This window comes from Balearica regulorum, chromosome 4 (assembly GCF_011004875.1).
Source record: "Balearica regulorum gibbericeps isolate bBalReg1 chromosome 4, bBalReg1.pri, whole genome shotgun sequence".
NCBI classification, from domain to species: Eukaryota; Metazoa; Chordata; class Aves; order Gruiformes; family Gruidae; genus Balearica; species Balearica regulorum.
Genome location: NC_046187.1, coordinates 6,020,419 through 6,037,975, shown reverse-complemented (window position 1 = coordinate 6,037,975; position 17,557 = coordinate 6,020,419). Strand labels below are relative to the sequence as shown.

Genomic DNA, 17,557 nt, shown 5'->3' with positions numbered 1-17,557 from the left:
GTCTGTGGTACTGAATTGCACAGAGTGCTGCCATGTACAAATCAAAGCATAACCAACAGAAATCTGTGCACAGAGGAACAATTGCAGCAATTTAAATATATGGTTGATGAGTTATACTTTAAGCATATATTCTTGTATATTTTAAATTTACTTTGGCAAATACTATTTATCTATAATACTACTAGGAAGAAAAAGGAGATTATTATACATTTGTTTTCAATGATACTGGTGGTCATTCCTTAATTAAAAAAATAAGGTTGTTTGATTTCTTAGATTAATTTACTTCAACACACACTCAGGGCCCTTTCTAGCTATGTAGTTACCCAAATTCATAAATGTGGATCTGCTCTCTGGAGCCCAGTTCTGGGCCTTCAACATAAATGATAGTGACAAAAATGAGAATATAGCTGTGGTCAGCATTACTCTGGTCTCTTCCCTCTATTCAGTCTAAGAAAGCTTGTTGACTAATATGTCTTACTTCGTATCTTACACTGGGTATTTCTTTCTCTGTCTCTATCTTTGGAAAATTACTTTCTTCCTTCTTCACTTATGGCTTCTGTATTCATAGGTAATATAACTGTGCTACTGTCAGGCAATACCACTGTAGCCAGACTGCACAATCCCAGGTTCCCTGTATGCCTTCTGGAGCAGGCAGACAAGCTATTGGCGGGATTCACAATGCTGCTATTAAACTGCAAGGGCAAAATCCCAGATGCTGTCGCTTGTACCCAGTAGTACCTTCCCTCTGGTACACTGCTGTGAAATGAGATTACGTGAGGAATAAGGTTCTACTGAGGGTGAGACACTCTGGCTGTGAATGCTTTAGGAATGCAATTTTCCCAAGCAAGCCTATGTATTGCAAAAAAACAAAATTAAATTAAAAAATCAGCAAAGTGGAATTTATGTCTGAGTGTGGCTAACACAATGGGAAATCTGCCTTTTTTCCTGACACACAACAGGGTCCTATTCTTCCTCAGCATGAAGAAGAATAACTTTGGACTAGAACAGGTTATGTGAGGGGGAGTTATCTGTTTCAAGGAAAATACTGCTTCAAAGAGTGATAGTTTTGAAGTGCTTTGGGTTATCTAAGTGGACTGTGCTTGTTCAAATCTAGTGAGAATGTATTTAAACATGGTGAATGTAATTTTAAACACACAATGTCTGTTTCTGGCTATAAAGCTGTCATGTATGGAAAGATGCTCATTATTTAGGAAATTATAGCCAAATTTTTGCAAAATGTATGTAAGGCTTTCAGACTGTAGAAATCCAGCGGAAAAGCTGTGGTCAAACAAGTCATTTCTATGCTTCAGGAGTGTGCTTATCTGCCTATTTATCAGAGTTGGAAGTATTGCAGAATGTTTTTCACTGCAATTTGGACATTGTCCCAGATTATTTTGGCTCTTCTCCCTGAACTTTCATCATCTGGGTTTCTAATTCTGCAAGGGATCACTGGGTTTACAACTTTGCCATTCCTGCCGGAGTGCCGGGGTCAGTTTGACTGGTTGCTTTGTAACTCCTAGTTTCATTCTGAGTTTTCTTTGAAATTCTTTGTGTGAGTACAGTGTTGCTGCTCTGAGCTTTTGATACCTCCCTGAGCAATTTGTTTAGCAATGAAGAAAGGTGTTAGAATTTAATGAGTGTCCTGAGTTAACGTACGTAATCCTCTGTGTTTAGTCTGTGCTTTTGCTTTTTCATTCTTCTTACGTCTTGCACCTTTTTGTTCCTTTTTACATTGTTAGTAGAAACATTTTGTTTAGTCTGACATGAAATACACCTCTTGTTTCTGAAATTCATTCAAGTTTGCATAGTGTAATTCAGTATGAAAGAGTAGATCAGAGAATGGAAAATCCAACAGAAACTCAAAAAAGTAATGCAAATAAGTGTATCTTGAACCATTGGTGGAAAAAGTACCTGTGCTTAAAGCAAAGGAGAGTCCTGCTTTGTATCAAAGCCTATTTTGTTTGTGCACAAGCACAGAATTAGTTGATAATTCCTGTGGATGGTATAATTTAAGTGAAAATAGGATAGCTCTTTTTTTTTCCTGACAGTGTGAGAGTGATTACTACTATGTAACTGTGAATAGCGGCATACGTAAAAGTTAAATCTGTTTTCTGTATCTACGGCTTCATCCTGCCATATTAATTTAAGGAAAACCTCTTTAGAAGTCTATGAAATTCCTTCTCTACAAGTTGAAATCTCTAAGAGTCTCCTTGGGACTACTCAGGATTTTGTCAGAGTAATTTCTGCAAAACAAGAATTATTTTCTCAGTTTAACTAATTTGAAACAGTAATTACCTGGAATTTGACAAGCTTGCATGTACTACTTAAACCAGATAGCTTAATACAGCTTCAACTGAAATGTCTGGTCCCAAAATTGTTTTCTGTAGTGATAATTTGCTACTCGTTTACCACGGTGTGTGATACAAGCTATAGTGCAGTATTTCTTTCTTCCAGGATTTCCCTGGACAAAACTATGTTTGCATGGACATAACCTTCCCAATACTTCCTCTTCCAAGAAAGATGGGAATTTTTCCCGTCCCACAGTATTTTCAAGAAGTTATTCGATAACAGCTAATGTTATAGTAACACTAATGCTAGCCTGTGGGGAAGGGAGGAGGGGAGAGAACTTTATTAAAAGGGTTATTCCTGCCTGTCACTCTGAAGCATGTTACAGATGTTACATGTATTCAGACTGGAACAGCTTCACCTGTCAGGTCCATGTGTACCAGGTTTCTCCAGGGTTCTTTAGTACAGATAATGTGATGCCAGTATCTTCTGGTGCACTTTATTCCTTAGGCCTTTTAAAATCTGATTTGTTTCTATTGATGTTTCTTTTGATTTGTGGGATCTAGAAAAGTTTACACCAATATTTCTAATGAGTGCAGCTTCTAAACCACATGTCATAAAAAAGAAGCAAGCTGAAAGACTCATTCAGTGGAAATATAAAGCTAAATATAAGATTTTTTTTGTAAACTACTTTTGTATGACTAATAAAAAACTTCACAGCACAATTACATTTTTATCATGTCACTGTTCTTTTGTTTGAAGTGTCTATGAAGTCCATATTGCTGTAATAATGTTTTATTGTTCTGTGCAGCCAGACTATCAGTGGTATGTTCCTGACCAGTTTCCGCCAGATGTGCAGCACAAGGCAAATGGTAAGAAAACAGCTGTACAGAGCATATTTTAAATGTACTTTTTTTTTAAATGGGGGCCTTTGAGGGATGTAGAGTAAACTTTCGTATTTATCTGTTGAGTGCTTACGTGACAGCTTTGCCTCAGAGAGCTGAGGTTGGTGTATGTGCAACACAGGTGAGGTTTCTAATGTAATATCATCTATGTTATGGCTTTCAGCTTCGTTGCAATTCATAAAATGTCTCTATTACACATTATAGAATCACACGTTTGCCTCCTTAAACACCTAGTAATAGTCCTAAAGAAAAAACATCCTCAGAGTTGTCCTTAGAGCTTCTGTTGCTCCAGCTAAGACTGAATTTAATGATGTGCCAAACCCAGGGGCCAAGATGGGGCAGATTTTAGAAGCCCTTGGTAACAGAGTAGAGGCTTTAGGATATTGTTTCACTTTAAAAGCAAAATGCCGATTGCTATTCTTGATCTGCTCTGATAAGTCAAGGTGCCAGGTCTGAAAATAAAACCATGTAAATGGACAAAATTAATTAGTTGCCACAGTGTCGCTGTAAACTGTTTTGGAAACCAGGAGGAGTATTTAATATTTGTACCTGGATTTGAAATCATGCTAAGTTCCTGGGTGTTTTGAAGTACTTGTTTCAGACCACTTGAAAGATGGATGCCAGAGAGCACAAGAAAGAAGGGACGTTGTTCTGGGTGGGAATCCGCCCCTCTGGATCTTCTGCTTCAGAAACTCTCCTAAACTGCCCCTTTTCTCTCAAAAATGCCTGAGAATTATGCCACCTAAAGTTTTGTGTTTTGCTCTGTTCTCATGTCTTGTGGCCCTTCTGTAGAGGTACCATCTGAGATGAATGATGCAGCATCCTGTGCTGCAGGGGACCAGCAAAGTTTGCTGGTATGCAACTGCAGGAGTGTGTGTTTCACGTGTCTGCCATTTCACGGTGCAAGTGGGTACCATATGCGGTGGCAGGGACTCATCACCAAAAAGCTGCTTTGTGACATTGAGAAGAAGATGGCTACAGAAGAATTATTTCGTTATTTATCATCGTCCACATTTGCACAGAGGAGAGGGTAGGGTGGGAACGTAGCTCACTAAAATGGAGGACAAGCTTCCCATAATTACGTGGTTACTCTTTGGTGGGTTCTGATGTGGTCATAGGGAAAGTAGTGTTGTGACTGCAAGAGAGAACAGGAGATTAATTTTGTAGTTCCTCCCACTTAAAGTAATTTACTGCACCAGAGAATACAGGGAGGATGTTTGTAACAGTGAATGAAACAAGTCCGGCCACCAACCACAGCTGTGGTCCAGGGCAGTACTCTTAGGGGATCTGAAGAAAGAGAGTTCTTCTTTTACCCTCCATGATTATATGACTTGGCTCCCTGAAAAAACTTTTTTAAAATCCGTGCTCTGTCTTTCTATTACTCTTCCTTGTCCAGAACATCCAAATACCCCCCCCTTGATGGGACAGTGAGTAAGACACTTCGAGACTTTTCCCTTCTCTTTTTTCTTCAGTCCCTGTAAAGAGGAATTCTCAATGAGTCCCATCATAGCGTTGTGTAGGATGTCTGTTTTAACATCTTCGGGGCTCTTATTCTTTTTATCTTTGGTGATAAAACAAAGATTATTTTATTAGCCATTGATCACAGAGAAGTCCAACTTCTACTATCAATTAAAAGGCACTGGATTTATGTATTATATATAGTCATCTATGTTAAATTTGAATGTAAGTGTTTTGAGAAAGGTTTCAAAGATAGAAACTCCAAGAATACAGGATGAAAGTATTCTTGATGTTCCAGTTTGTCTTCTGTTTTGTATGAGTGCTAATTACAATGGTTACAGCATTCCCGAGTCTCATTTCTCATCTTACATTTCCTCATTTGGTAATCAACTGACCAATAAATCTTATCTCTTCTGAGACAGGGCTTCATTATAGAAAAACAAAACAGCAGTGCAGCAACTTTTAGGCATGAAATGATTTCCTTTAGGAATGTTATTTCAGTAGATGGATGTTTCTAGGGAAAACCCTTAAGTTTTCCTTAACTAAACAAATTTTCCTTTGACACTGAGTATTTTTTCTTAAGGAATAATTACAAGATACAGATCACAGGTTGTAACTTTAAAGTTGAACATAAGTGAAATGAATTGGGAAATTGATTCTTTATTTTTTTTTTTTATTTTATGATATACCATCCAAAAAAGCCTGTTTTAAAGATATCTGAAATCTAGGAGAGTCTCTACATCAACTCTAACTAGTTTGCTGTAATGTCATTGGGACTGCAAAGGCATATTGTCACCAAGGAGGAATTTTTTCTGCAGTCTTGGATAGATGTACCTAGATTGTGTTTTCCTCCCTCTCTCCCCTCCTTTATGACGGAGGAAGTTATTTGCACCCAGGTGCTTTGGCACTTGACTTACATTCTCCGGGTCCTTCTGTAACCAGCTCTAATCTCATGTTTTCTGCTTCTCACCTAACCATATCTGTACTTTTTTCCTGACTGGCACCGCTTTTCTTAGCTGCTTCCCTGTTCAAAGAAGGTTATCTTAAAGGACTGCTGCCTCTGTGAAGCCTAGTTTGTCTTTCGTCTTTTTGTAAGAAACACCCCTTTGCCCATATTCTCAGAAATAGGGTAATCACTGAAATATTTTTAAAATTTTTAAAAATCTGCTACAGAAATTTGATCAATTGTATTTATCCAATTTTCCAAAGTTTCTACTCCAATCTGTTGTTTTCCCCACAGATCTATGTTTTAGTAGTTGGCAGAGAATCACTTATGCACAAGTCTGAGGACCAATGTTGTCTCAAGCACTGAACTTCCATGGTAATGTGATGGTTTGGATCTGGCAGTTTTTGATTTGAGCCCTTTCTAATTAGCCTAGAAATAACTTCATCAGAATACAGGAAGGATGAGAGGAATAGGGGGACAAAATGAGGAAAAAAAAAACCCCAAAAAAACCTCTAAACCCCGTTCTTTTTTCTGTAAAGCCTTTCCTTCCAAAATGAGAAATGAACAAGAGATGTTCCACAGTAGCAAGACAATGGTGATTATCTAAATGAAATCCTTGCAATTTAGTTTTATGAAGAACGTGAAGCTAAAGGGAGCTGCTAAGATTACAGCTATGAAGTGTGGCTTTGTGCAAAAACCTTACGTGTCTGTTCAGAGTTTGAAGTAGTGAATACCACTTGTTACTTAATGAGGGCTGCATTAGCTCCCTCTTTCCCCAGACATTTATCAGTTAAGTGAGGTTCAACGATGTGCCGAGGAGTCCTTCCTTCTTTGACTAAAACACCTCAGAGCTACCCTACGCTGCTTGTTGGTGAAGTAATCTGTGTGTGTCTGTATGTTGCAGCTAGAGTATCTAGGGGCTATTTAAGGATGTCATCCTGCTGAAAAGAGCATAAGGAGTTGGTTTCAGTGATCTATGCTTTACAGTTAAGTATCTGTGGACCAAATAAGAATCTGGATGAGGAGAAGGGTCTTGTAGCCCTTGTGGTACATAAGGCTGAAGTTGCTCTGTAGAGAGAGACAGTTATTCCCAGAGTTGCCACAGGCTGGCTGCTGCAGCTTGAGAGACCAGTGCTCAGCCTTGAAATCACATCAGCATGCCCTTGGGTTCATGTAGGGCATGGAAATGTGATGGTAGGAGTGTGTGTGTATGAATACATGGAGGTGAGCAAACACAACTAGCAATCCTGGTATGTGTGTTTGATTACATTTACTTAACATTTTTACTTCTATGTACACCTCAATAAGTAAAATCATAGAATCACAGAATGGTTTGGGTTGGAAGGGACCCTTAAAGATCATCTAGTCCAACCCCCCTGCCATGGGCAGGGACACCCTCCACTAGCCCAGGTTGCCCAAAGCCCCATCCAACCTGGCCTTGGACACCGCCAGGGGTGGGGCCTCCACAGCTTCTCTGGGCAACCTGTTCCAGTGCCTCACCAGCCTCACAGTAAAGAACTTCTTCCTAATATCTAATCTAAATCTCCCCTCCTTCAGCTTAAGGCCATTACCCCTTGCCCTATCACTACATGTCCTTGTCCCTCTCCAGCTGTCAAATAAAAACTACTGCCTGTACGTAGACATTCTGGCTTACAGGAAAGGATTCTGTGGATAAGACTTGAGCTTCCTTTATATTTTTGATTCAGTAATCAAGATTTAAATTATTTTATCATTTTTTTATTTGTCCAGTTTCCCCCAGTTATTGTTTAATTGCCTCCTTTAACCAGAAGTTGATGATCCCCCTGGCTGCATAAAGCCACTCAATTTGTTTTTAAAAAATATGTCTCTGGCTTTAGGGAGTTTACTTAAAAGTTAACAAAGAACCATGCAGGCCCCTCTGGCTTTGGGACCCTAGACATGTTTTTAGCAGGCTTCACAGGTTAAAAACCGCAACCTCTCTGTTGGCAAGCATGGAAACAACTTTGACCTGCTAGGGGTTGCATGGGACAGTGAAGAATTACTAACCACATAAAATATAATTTTTGAAAAAAGGATGGGAATAAAAATTCTGTCCTTGATGATGTGTTTAGTGACTTGATGTATTCCACAGTCTTGCACATTCCCAGTGCAACAGGTACTAAAGCCATAGCCGTGGTTTTGGGTGTTTTCATGCCAGGCTGCACTGCAGGATGCAGTTGTCTGCCATCTGTGTGTCTGCAGAGCCACAGGAAGGTGAGGGTTTAACACAGTTCCTCTCCTCCTGCTCTTTCGTGCTGCACTCTCATCAAGAGTTCAGTTTTCCACACCACCACTGGGATCCAAACTGAAGCCAGAAATATTCAACAGACGGTTTGCAAATAGGAGGGTGTGGGCTGAATTCGGGTTTATTGGTCTGATTTTACTAGCATTTTCTTCCCATTTGTATCCAGCAAGTTCCATGTTGTACCTCTTGTTAAACTGCTTAAAAACTCAGATAACTCATACCAGAATTCAGCTTGTCTGTGAACATAAGTATTTCTTCTCCATATCTTCCCAAACGTGAAATACTCCAGCTGAAAGCAGGCAGGGTGAAGAGATGGAGCGTTTTGCGTCCAACTGTGCTCCGTAGGTGGGCTGCAATGCAGACCGATCTGCTAGGGAAAGACTGCCCATGAGTCCTCCCAGGGCAAGCACCTGTCTGCAAAGCAGGATTAGGGGAAATCATCAGGCTTCCAAAAAAAGCAAAGGTGTTTCCTTGAAGGTCACAATAAAGAGAGAAGGGCAATGTGGAAAGGTAAGCGATGGGAAGCAGGTAGAGATTACAGAAGAGGACGATGGGATAAGATGTCTCACTGCACTGGCGATGTATTTCTAAGAGAATAACTCTGCCTGCCTGCCTCTGGGCTGGTCCCTCCCCAGGTACTTTGTCGTGCAGAAAACCTGGTCCTAAATTGTGCTTAAATTCTTCTAGCTTAGCCTTGTTTGACGAGCAATGCTGTCTTTGGAGGGACATTAGCTCCTAAGTGTCTTCGTGCTCTGTCACTCAGCATTCCTGGAAATGGTTTCTGATTTTTGTTGTTCTTGGTGGCTGGTTTTTTGTCGTTCTGTTTTTTTCTTTTAAAGGAGCAAGGCAGAAAGATTTCCAGCAAGTGTACTTAATGTCACTTTATTTGGCATGCAGTGTTGACTTCTTTATCCAGCTGTGCAAAATTGTAAAGACAGTTGAAAAAAAGATTGATCTTGGAGATTTTCCCTGAACCCAGTTTTTTAATGAAATATTCTCTGGAAAAGAGGTTTATTGCTCAAAGCCTACTCAGAGCAAGAACCCTTTTGCATGCCACAGCCGCTGGCATGTATTCCCTTTTTCACTTCCAAAGTTAATCTCACTGTATTTGTTTTCTTGGCAGAAAGATTCTCGGTGCATGTATTTAAGAACCCCAGTTACCCCTTCAGAACATCAAATGTAACTACCAGATTTCTTTGACCTAAACTGTACATTTTTATTTTGGATCCAGTTTTAGTAGGCACAGGGAGAAGCCGAAATGTAGCCCTTCACCTACCTCTCAGTAGAGAGAACAGCTGGTTACCACCTCATCTTGGCACGCCTAGGGAAAGCAGAAATCAACCTGCAAAGCCCTAAGGATGCCCAGATGAGCACATGAAGAAGTACGTGTATGCTTACTTTCAGTATAATAGCATCTCTTTGTTTCCTTCCACACTCTGCTGCTTTCCAGATTTTTGCCCTCAAGGTACCTACTTTGTGGCTATAATGTTGTTATAATTACAGCTAATTAGAAGAAGAGGAGGGAGAAGTGTGGGGTTTTCCACTGAAAATAATGACATCTGTAGGGAAGGGGTGGGGGGGAATGAAAATCTGAAAAATGGATCTGTGGAGATCTTCAATGAAAACCAGACAGAAAAAAAGTCAATTAACTGACATCTTATTTTTCCTGGCAAAAATCCCAGACCCTAAACATTTTTGGTATTAGCCTGTCCTCGGTGTATACATTATGTTAGAAATTATCAGTGGTCCCAACTAGTCAAGACAGATTTAATTACCAGCCTGCCATCCCCACTGGGAATGAAAATGTGATTATTTTCAGGATTTTTACTGATACAACTTGATTTCTGCTACTGCAATGTAACAAAAAGGCCATTAGCACACCTTTAATTTCTGACTTCGGAACATAAGAAATTGCCTTTTAAAAAAGATACTGCTTTTAAAAGTTAACTTAAGCTAAAAATCACAGAGCGTGTTGTAGTCTTTGAGAATACCAGTCAGAAGAGTCTCATGTGAGGACAAACAGGATGTGTAATTTAAACAGCTGTGTGATTTGATAATTTTATTTCTATGAAACAACATATCAGGATTTATCATTCAGTACCTGTTAGATATTAAATGGCTTCACACACGCTGGCATTTTTTTTCCTTTGAGAATGAAACATAGGGAAGAATCAAGGCATTTAAGGAAACTTGCTTGAGAGGGGGCGTCGATGGTGGTCTTCTGGTGATAGGTGACGTGGCAGCTGTTTTCATTAAACAATTCTCTTTCCTGGTGACCTGGTGATCCGTCTGTTTTCTGCAAATATCCTTAGTTCCTCATTGATCATCTTAGGAAGTGATGTAAAACTTCCTTTCATGCCACTTGCTTGTTAAAGTAGCAGCTAAGGTGCTACCTGTCCTCATTGTAGGGACTCCACCTCCCTTTGCCTGTTTGTATGTGTTCTAAGTGTAAAAGTCCTCTGTGCTGGGCTCTGAAGCCTGCTCCTACTGTGAAATATCCAGAAGGTTTTCTGAATGGTTAATGCTGTCGTAGATGAGAGAGACTCTTCAGTTTTGGGAACTACATGTTATATGTTTGCCTTTCTTCTCTGGCAGGCCATACTTGCAATACCATGGTGTCTGCTGGTTTGCACCAGGAGCCAAAAGCATCTTGGCATAAGGAGGGTGACCTCAGTGTGTCCCAGTGGGACTCGGGACTGGGAAGGAAAAAAAATAATTGAAGGACAACCCCACTGTATAGCTGCCTGAGGTGTTTGAATATCCAAGTCCTCTCTTTTTTTTTTTTTTCCAAATTGTATTGTTATATGAATACCAATATTTAATGTGAAGCTTGGAAGCACATTTCTTGTTAGAAAAGTTTTGTTTGACCCTCTTTGCTGTTATAGGTGTCTGTTTACATGAAATGAACACACAAATACTTATATTTATCTTTCTTGCATAAAGAACCAGTCTGTTAATTGTTGCTCTTCCTGGCTTTTGTGAACAAATAACATGAATTTCAGCTCTGATACTACCTGTAAGGAAAAGATGACACTAAAAGTGATGATTCATGGTACTGCTGCTTGCTACAAATGTGGACCTTTTGGATCAAGTTTTCTTTCAAGTACATTTGGATATCATCAGCACTGTGGGTTTGGAAGTGAATGATGGTGTTACTGTGTAGCAGCTGCAGAGCAATTCTCCTAGGCAAATTCAAAACCCTGCTAGAAATATTTCACTCTTAATGTTTCTCTTGTAAGCAAAATACTGTGTGCACTTGTGTGTGTGCTACTAGCGACATGTTACAGCATTTCCAGAATCTTTTGAAACTTCAGGAAGGAAGTATGTGTTACATTGGCAATAGTTTATTTCCTTTCTTCAATTTTATTTTGTTTTCCTAACTCAAGTGAGTTACTATCTAACACATTTTTGAACCACAGACACCCCTTTAGCTGTAGGTGCTACTACCTAATTCTTTGCTCTGTCATACCTACTCTCTTGGGTGCACCTAAATGCTAATGTATACCTATGAGCACTGCTGAATGTCAGCTGTTCTTTTTAGAGGTCTAGAAAGATTTTACATGGGGGCTTTAGGTTATTAGACCCTACTGTTGGCTCTGTATCAACAATCGAGACTAGATGAAAGCTGAGAGGTAGGTTACTGGTACACTACATGGATATCCCTGCCCTCTTCTGCTTCTTCACACTTACTGCCATTGGTATTGGTTTGATTACAGACTTGTAATGCTGCAAAGTATTGGCTCTGGGGATGTGTACCTATGTGTAACAAAATAGAGGGAAATTAATCATAAGTGAGTTGTATTTCTCAATGTCAGAATAATTTGTATTGATTTATTTTTGCAGATTCATCCTTGGAGAAGGGAGCCCATCGCTGACAGCGCATGACCTGGAGGAGTATAGACCAAAGGCAGCAAGCTAGTCTTGCAACTTCATTATTCTGTTTTGTTCTGGGGTTTTTTTGCCCCTAGCTCCTTATCTCTTCAGTGCATGTTATTTATGCCTGGTGAAATCCTCATGAGGACAATAGAAAAGCAGATCATACAGGCTAGTGATCCTCAGGATTCAGTTAAACTCTGCTAGGAAGCCTCATTGCCCTTTGTTCTGAAGATGCTGTTTGTGCTGCCTATGAGAATCTGTTAAAAAGCCTTATGAGAAAAGATGCAGCTATTGCTGGGGATTCAGAGACAGTCACATCTGGTTTGAATTCAAGAGCTTATAAGCCCAATAGTGTTGTGATATTTTTTGTTTGAGAATTATAGTCTTTTTTTTATTTGATTCCAGGGAATGATTTGTTGATAGACCATCTTGAATTCTGTACTCTTTTTCTTGATTGTTCGGTAAAAAGGAAATCTGCTTCACTGTTTTAACATATTTGTGTAATTGCAAGCAGGGTACCGCCAATACCGGGCCAGGTAGAAGACGTCTACTCCCCTTTTTGAGTCAAGGCCAGCTCTCCTTTTGTTTTTGGCTCCAGAATTACATGAAAAACATAATCACAGTTTTTTCTGTGTGTACTTACTTTTGTCAGAAGAATTTTAGTATAAATATTTAATGGGTTTAACTTCTTAGCAAAAACGGCTTTATATTTCCAAACGATTCTTGTAATGAATCTGAGCATCATTGTGTAATCTCCAACCTGAGAATAAAACCTGGCTTTTTAAATGGAATTGTATTTAGACCATGAATTTTTTTCAGAAAATTGGGGTGAATGGATGTTCAGCAAACATTACTTGTTAATCTACTTGCAAGAATGTCTCTTCCCTTCAGGCTTTTAAGAGGGCAGCTGTTGGGGATACAGGTACCCAACCTGCTGGGATCCTACCTGAAAGAACGAACTGAGATTTTTGCACCATAAGGCCACAGGAGATGTCCTGTGTGCTTTCCTTGTAGCTCAGAAGTAGTTGATATGAGTTTAAGTTCCCACAGAAACAGCTTTTTTGAGCTGTGCAAAGACAGGGTCATTAGAGATCTCCTGCATGTGTCATTTCTGCTTTTAGAACAGGTATTTGCATTCCCATCAATATACAAAGACCAGTGCATTAAAATAATAACCTTACAGGATTAAATATGTTCAGCATTTCATTTTGGACACAATGGGGAACAGCGCGTGGGAAAGGATTTTTCTGCTGTTATGCTTTACAGTGATGCTGCATACACTGGTCAAAGAAACAACACTCCTAACTTAGAATACCACCTCAGGAAGAACATGAGCAACCAGCCTCTAGAGAGAAATTGCTTTTTCATGAAGTATTGAAAATTAGAATCTGACTGCAACATTAGCTACAAAATGAACTTCCGAGTCTCTGTTAGAGAGAGAGGAGTTTTTATCTCTGCATGAATTTGGAGCTGGCTTACAGACACTATAGCAGCAGATAGTTTAACCAGGAAACAATATAACTGCACTACTCCTGATTAGTGATTTGGCTAATAAGGGTGAGATCATGGAAAATGCTAATGTGATGCCTTTGGAAAATCCAATTATAATATAACCTAATTCAATGTGAGCTCTTAGCAGGTGACCAGTGCTGTGGGCAGAGCACCCCACACTCAAAGACGTCGTGAATCCTCAAAACAGACAAGCTTCTGTGTGGTTGGTGTGGGAGGCAACAAACCCCCATTTCATTCATTTCTACTGTTTTCCCCAACTAACGACGAAGGTTTGCGCCTTCCATTTGTGACGCTTAACTCATTATCTGACAGCTTGTGCGAGCATTATCTGGCCCAAGCGGATGATTCAACGCGAGCCGTTCACAGTAAGAAAATAGAGTTTGCAGGGCTATCTTCCCCCCCTTCTGTTTAGTCACAGGCTTTTAATGTTTGGCTGCCTTGAGTGCAAGACTGTAAACCTTGACTCATACAGATCCTAATCACGTGAAATGTGGGGTATTCCTTTTATTATATGATAGAGAATTTGTATCTTTTAAAATGCATATAAAATGCCTGTACAGTTGATTTTCCTCTTGATTTTTCTTGTAATGATGTATGTTTCCCGAATGCAGGTGCTGTCATCTATTTGAATCAGCATTGTCAGACTCAAATACCCCCAAAGGATATGCTTTCTACAGTGACCCAGACAAGTTTGAGGGGGTGAGTTATTTTAGTTAAAATCAACCATAGTACTCATAAAAGGCATTTTTCCTTCAAGATTTGCCGAAACTGGGTATCAGCACTCCCAGTTCTTCCTCTGGCCTTTTAAAGAACCTGCTAGCATTTCCCAGTCTCTGTTATGTATTTTATTTTCCAAACACCTGCCAAATTTTCCATCTGATTCTTTCTATTTAGCTTTCTCCAATATTTTTTGTGTATCAGTAGTGAGCGGACCAATTTAACAGTAAGGGCTGTAAATGTGTTTGTGAAAGGCCTTTTCTTTTTCCTCTCCTTTTCTCTGAGGGACTGCTCAGGGTTTGGGAATATTGGAATTGCTGTGCACGTTGCAGGAGAAACAATTCATATACAGAGAGTAACTTCCTTTTCATACCAGACCAGGCACTTACGTGAATAACTGAAGCTGTAACAGCAGTAATGAGCTACACCCGTGGTTTGTGCCTGCCAATTTCCTCTCTCACGGTGGCTGGGGAAAACAAGACAAGCATAAAGTGATTTTTCTGTCAAAACTTTTCAGCAGTTTAAAGGGGATGTTTTCACTTGTCTAGCAGAAAGACCAATGTGTCCTCCATCGCTGCTGGCTAGTCTGCCCACCAGGCAAGATGTATCAGGAGCATTTGACATGTATCCCTGCGTGACCGTGTTACAATGACTCGACTGCCATATTAAAAATGCTTACGGGGTGGTGAACTTCTAGGTATGTGATAAGGAAATGGCCCAAAATGAAGCTGATTACTCCGTGTGTTAAAATGACGGAGGTGTGTCTAGGCATGGATTCCAATCAGCCCTTGGAAAGCCTTGTTACTTCTGGTGGGAGCAAGTGTGTTAACACAAGTTTGTACAGATTCTGAATGGCGAGTTATGATATCTAATAGACACACAAAATTTTATTAAATTACAGATTCTAGAGAATATTTTATGTATGTTTTTGGCATGGGTTTCTGTAGACTTTTCTTCAAAACGGAACTTTTTCCATTTGATTGTAGTGTTAGATATTAACTATTGTGGAGAAATTTTCATTTCTATGAATGAGAGCAAGTCTTCATGTATCAAGTTAAATTATCTGCTTACAGTATTATTTACATTATTTTTAACATGATATGCTGGATTCACTAAATGATGTTTTGATTACCAATGATGTTTTGATTATCCAACCTTAAAATGGGAGCACATTTGAACTCATGGAGTCATTAACACAAATGAGGTACTTAAAAGCTTGGGGTCTTTAGGGAATTTTTTTTTTTTTTTTTTTTTTGGGTGGAGCTAGCAGATGTGACACCAGCATTTTGCTGACTTGAAGTTTTTTGGTTTGATGCACCACTGTTTTACTTTCCAGGTATTTTAAGCTCTGTGCCTTGACAAAAAAGTATATTGTTTCAAAATTGTCTTTTTCTTCTGAAGGCCTGAAGTGCTATTGGCGGCAGTCATGTCAGTGCTTATTCCATTCTGTTTCTATAGATATTTCTTCCTACTCTTACGCATAGATAATGTGTGGTATGATATGAAGATTTCATTGGTGACAAGTTGTCTGTCTTTATAAATCACTAAACAGCATCCCTCCTTAGTCTCAGGTTGTCATTTGTTTTAGGAAGGAAAAATTGATACTTTGAAATTGCTGATAAAAGCTAGGAGCTGTTTTAATTGCCTCAGACACTCTCGATACAAGAGGAAGTGGTTTCATGACAATGCTGTAGACACATTGGGTGCCCCAAATACACACCTACGCTATCCTAGAATAGGAAAGCTAGATATCACAGATGAGGATGATTTCATAGATTACAAGCAAAATCCTGAATCACATTACTTTCCTCTTTGAATCTGTTCACTAGGTTTTTATCTTTTACTGCATCAGTATTAGATTTCTTGTCCAATTCTCTCTTGTTTAAAAAAATCCTCAAGTATTAAAAATTATTTCTGTATTTTAACTTTGTTGTGAGAATGACGGAAGAATTTCTCTGATTTTTGCAGATGCAAGTTTAAAGGTCTGCAAGACACCACAGGGTGGAAAGTATTTTTTTGATTAATAAAATGCTTTCCCACCAGGAGCCAGGATGCTGGCTAATGCTGTGTTTTCACTGACGGCAGCAACAGCCTTGCTTCCACCTGCCCTATAAACGGGGAACACCCAGGTGCTTCCTGCTTATGCAACAGCAAAGGGTCCACGCTGGCCACCAACTGTGAAATAGGCTGGTGGTGGCGAGAGCAGGGCTGAGGGCAACGAGGGCAGGCAGGTAGGGTACGTGACAGGGCACGGTTCCTGATAAAATCTGTTGATTGCTGTAGGAGTTAGGATCTTGGAATACTGGGACTGTACATTGCAAATTTGTTGGTCTAATGGGAGGTATCAGACCAAGGAGGGGGTCTGGGGCTCTTCCCGTGGCCAAGGGAGAGGATTTGGAGAAGGGAAATCTCATGGAGTGAAAGCAGGATGTATGCAGCTCGTGTTTGTATTGCATGACCTGATTGAGAGAAATTACAGCTTTGACGAAGGGTAAAGCTTCTTTGTTGGCGTTTTCATCAGGGTGGTTCGTTCATTTAATTATTTAGTTTAGTTCAGAACAGAGAAGGAGATGTTATAATTTTCTTGGAGGAAGTTTTTTCATTTTGTGCCTTACTGTGTTCAGGCATCCTGTATCTCAGCTTTTGGTCATGTAAACCCCAAGTTAATCGATTTAAGGCAGTGGCATTACCCTCTAGAGCTAGCATAGATCCTCTGCAAGTTATTCACAAAACAAGCTATCTCTTTGACTAAATTAGCAGTCACTTAAAATGTTACTTAAGGCTAGGCATAAAGCACCAGCGAGATTATTTCCCTGCGCTAAAAGTTGGGAAAGAGCTGCACTTTTCTGAAGATAGAAAGAGCTGTTCTTTTTGTAATTCCTCTTCCTTTTCTGTCTTTCTCCACAATGCCAAATTTGCAGCCTGTCCTTTGTAGTTATAGTCCAATCTGGAATCTGTAGAAATAAAATGTCGGAAGAAACAATCCTAGTTGTGCTGAACAGAAGGACTAGCAATGATACCAGAAAAACATGGTCATCGACACCAAAGAGCAGGATATTTCAAATAAAATTATTTCTGCATAAATGACTTGTTGGGACACCAAAACAGCTTTGAAGGGGAAATCAGTCTCCCCATATTTTCAGCTTTCTTTTAGGAAGGAACATTATGGCCATACAGGAAAAAAGCTCATCACTTATGAACTGGTATAACAATGCTCTCTTACACTGGCAATAGCAAAGGAGGCATTACTTTATTCCCTGTTACAATTTCCCTGTGGTCAAGAGTTAGTGATGGTGGGGATACAAAACAGGGGACTTGGATCCTCCAGTGATGTACTTGCTCTAGAAGGGAATGGAACCTGCTAAAATTAAGTTTGAGGAATGAATATTGCATTACAGTTGGCTAAAAGCAGGCTTGAGTCCGGCTCAGTAATACCAGCAAAATTGGTTGCTCACAGGGATGCTCCTAATCCTTAATAGTGACAATTAAAATTCAAAGTGCGTGTGTGATGTTGTTATCTCACTGTTCATGACTTCTGAAGAGACACTTGACTTCCCTGAGGATTTGGGTGTGGTTGGGTCAGAGCACTGTAGC

At 39.7% G+C, this 17,557-nt stretch overlaps 3 protein-coding genes across 15 annotated transcripts in view; 2 read left to right on the top strand and 1 right to left on the bottom strand.

Annotated features, from left to right (window-relative positions):
- Positions 1–12,525, top strand: part of TNIP3 (TNFAIP3 interacting protein 3) — an 81,958-nt gene extending 69,433 nt beyond the window's left edge. For 10 of the 12 annotated variants that reach the window (XM_075751068.1, XM_075751067.1, XM_075751066.1 and 7 more), the window contains 3 exons: positions 3,098–3,158; positions 9,096–9,240; positions 11,702–12,525. In XM_075751068.1, coding sequence (XP_075607183.1) covers positions 3,098–3,158; positions 9,096–9,214 — 180 coding nt within the window. In that variant the 3' untranslated portion in view covers positions 9,215–9,240; positions 11,702–12,525. The remainder of the gene's footprint in view (positions 1–3,097; positions 3,159–9,095; positions 9,241–11,701) is intronic. The other 2 variants (XM_075751072.1, XM_075751071.1) reach the window with 1 other exon arrangement.
- The window catches only part of EXOSC9 (exosome component 9), a 260,026-nt gene that overhangs the window by 220,167 nt on the left and 22,302 nt on the right, over positions 1–17,557 (bottom strand). The window lies entirely within an intron of this gene.
- Positions 12,642–17,557, top strand: part of NDNF (neuron derived neurotrophic factor) — a 41,830-nt gene continuing 36,914 nt past the window's right edge. Inside the window, exons 1-2 of one of the 2 annotated variants that reach the window (XM_075751054.1) lie at positions 12,642–13,741; positions 13,858–13,945. The gene's annotated coding sequence lies outside the window, so the exon portion shown is untranslated. Of the gene's footprint in view, positions 13,946–17,557 lie in introns of both variants that reach the window. The other variant, XM_075751053.1, reaches the window with a different exon arrangement.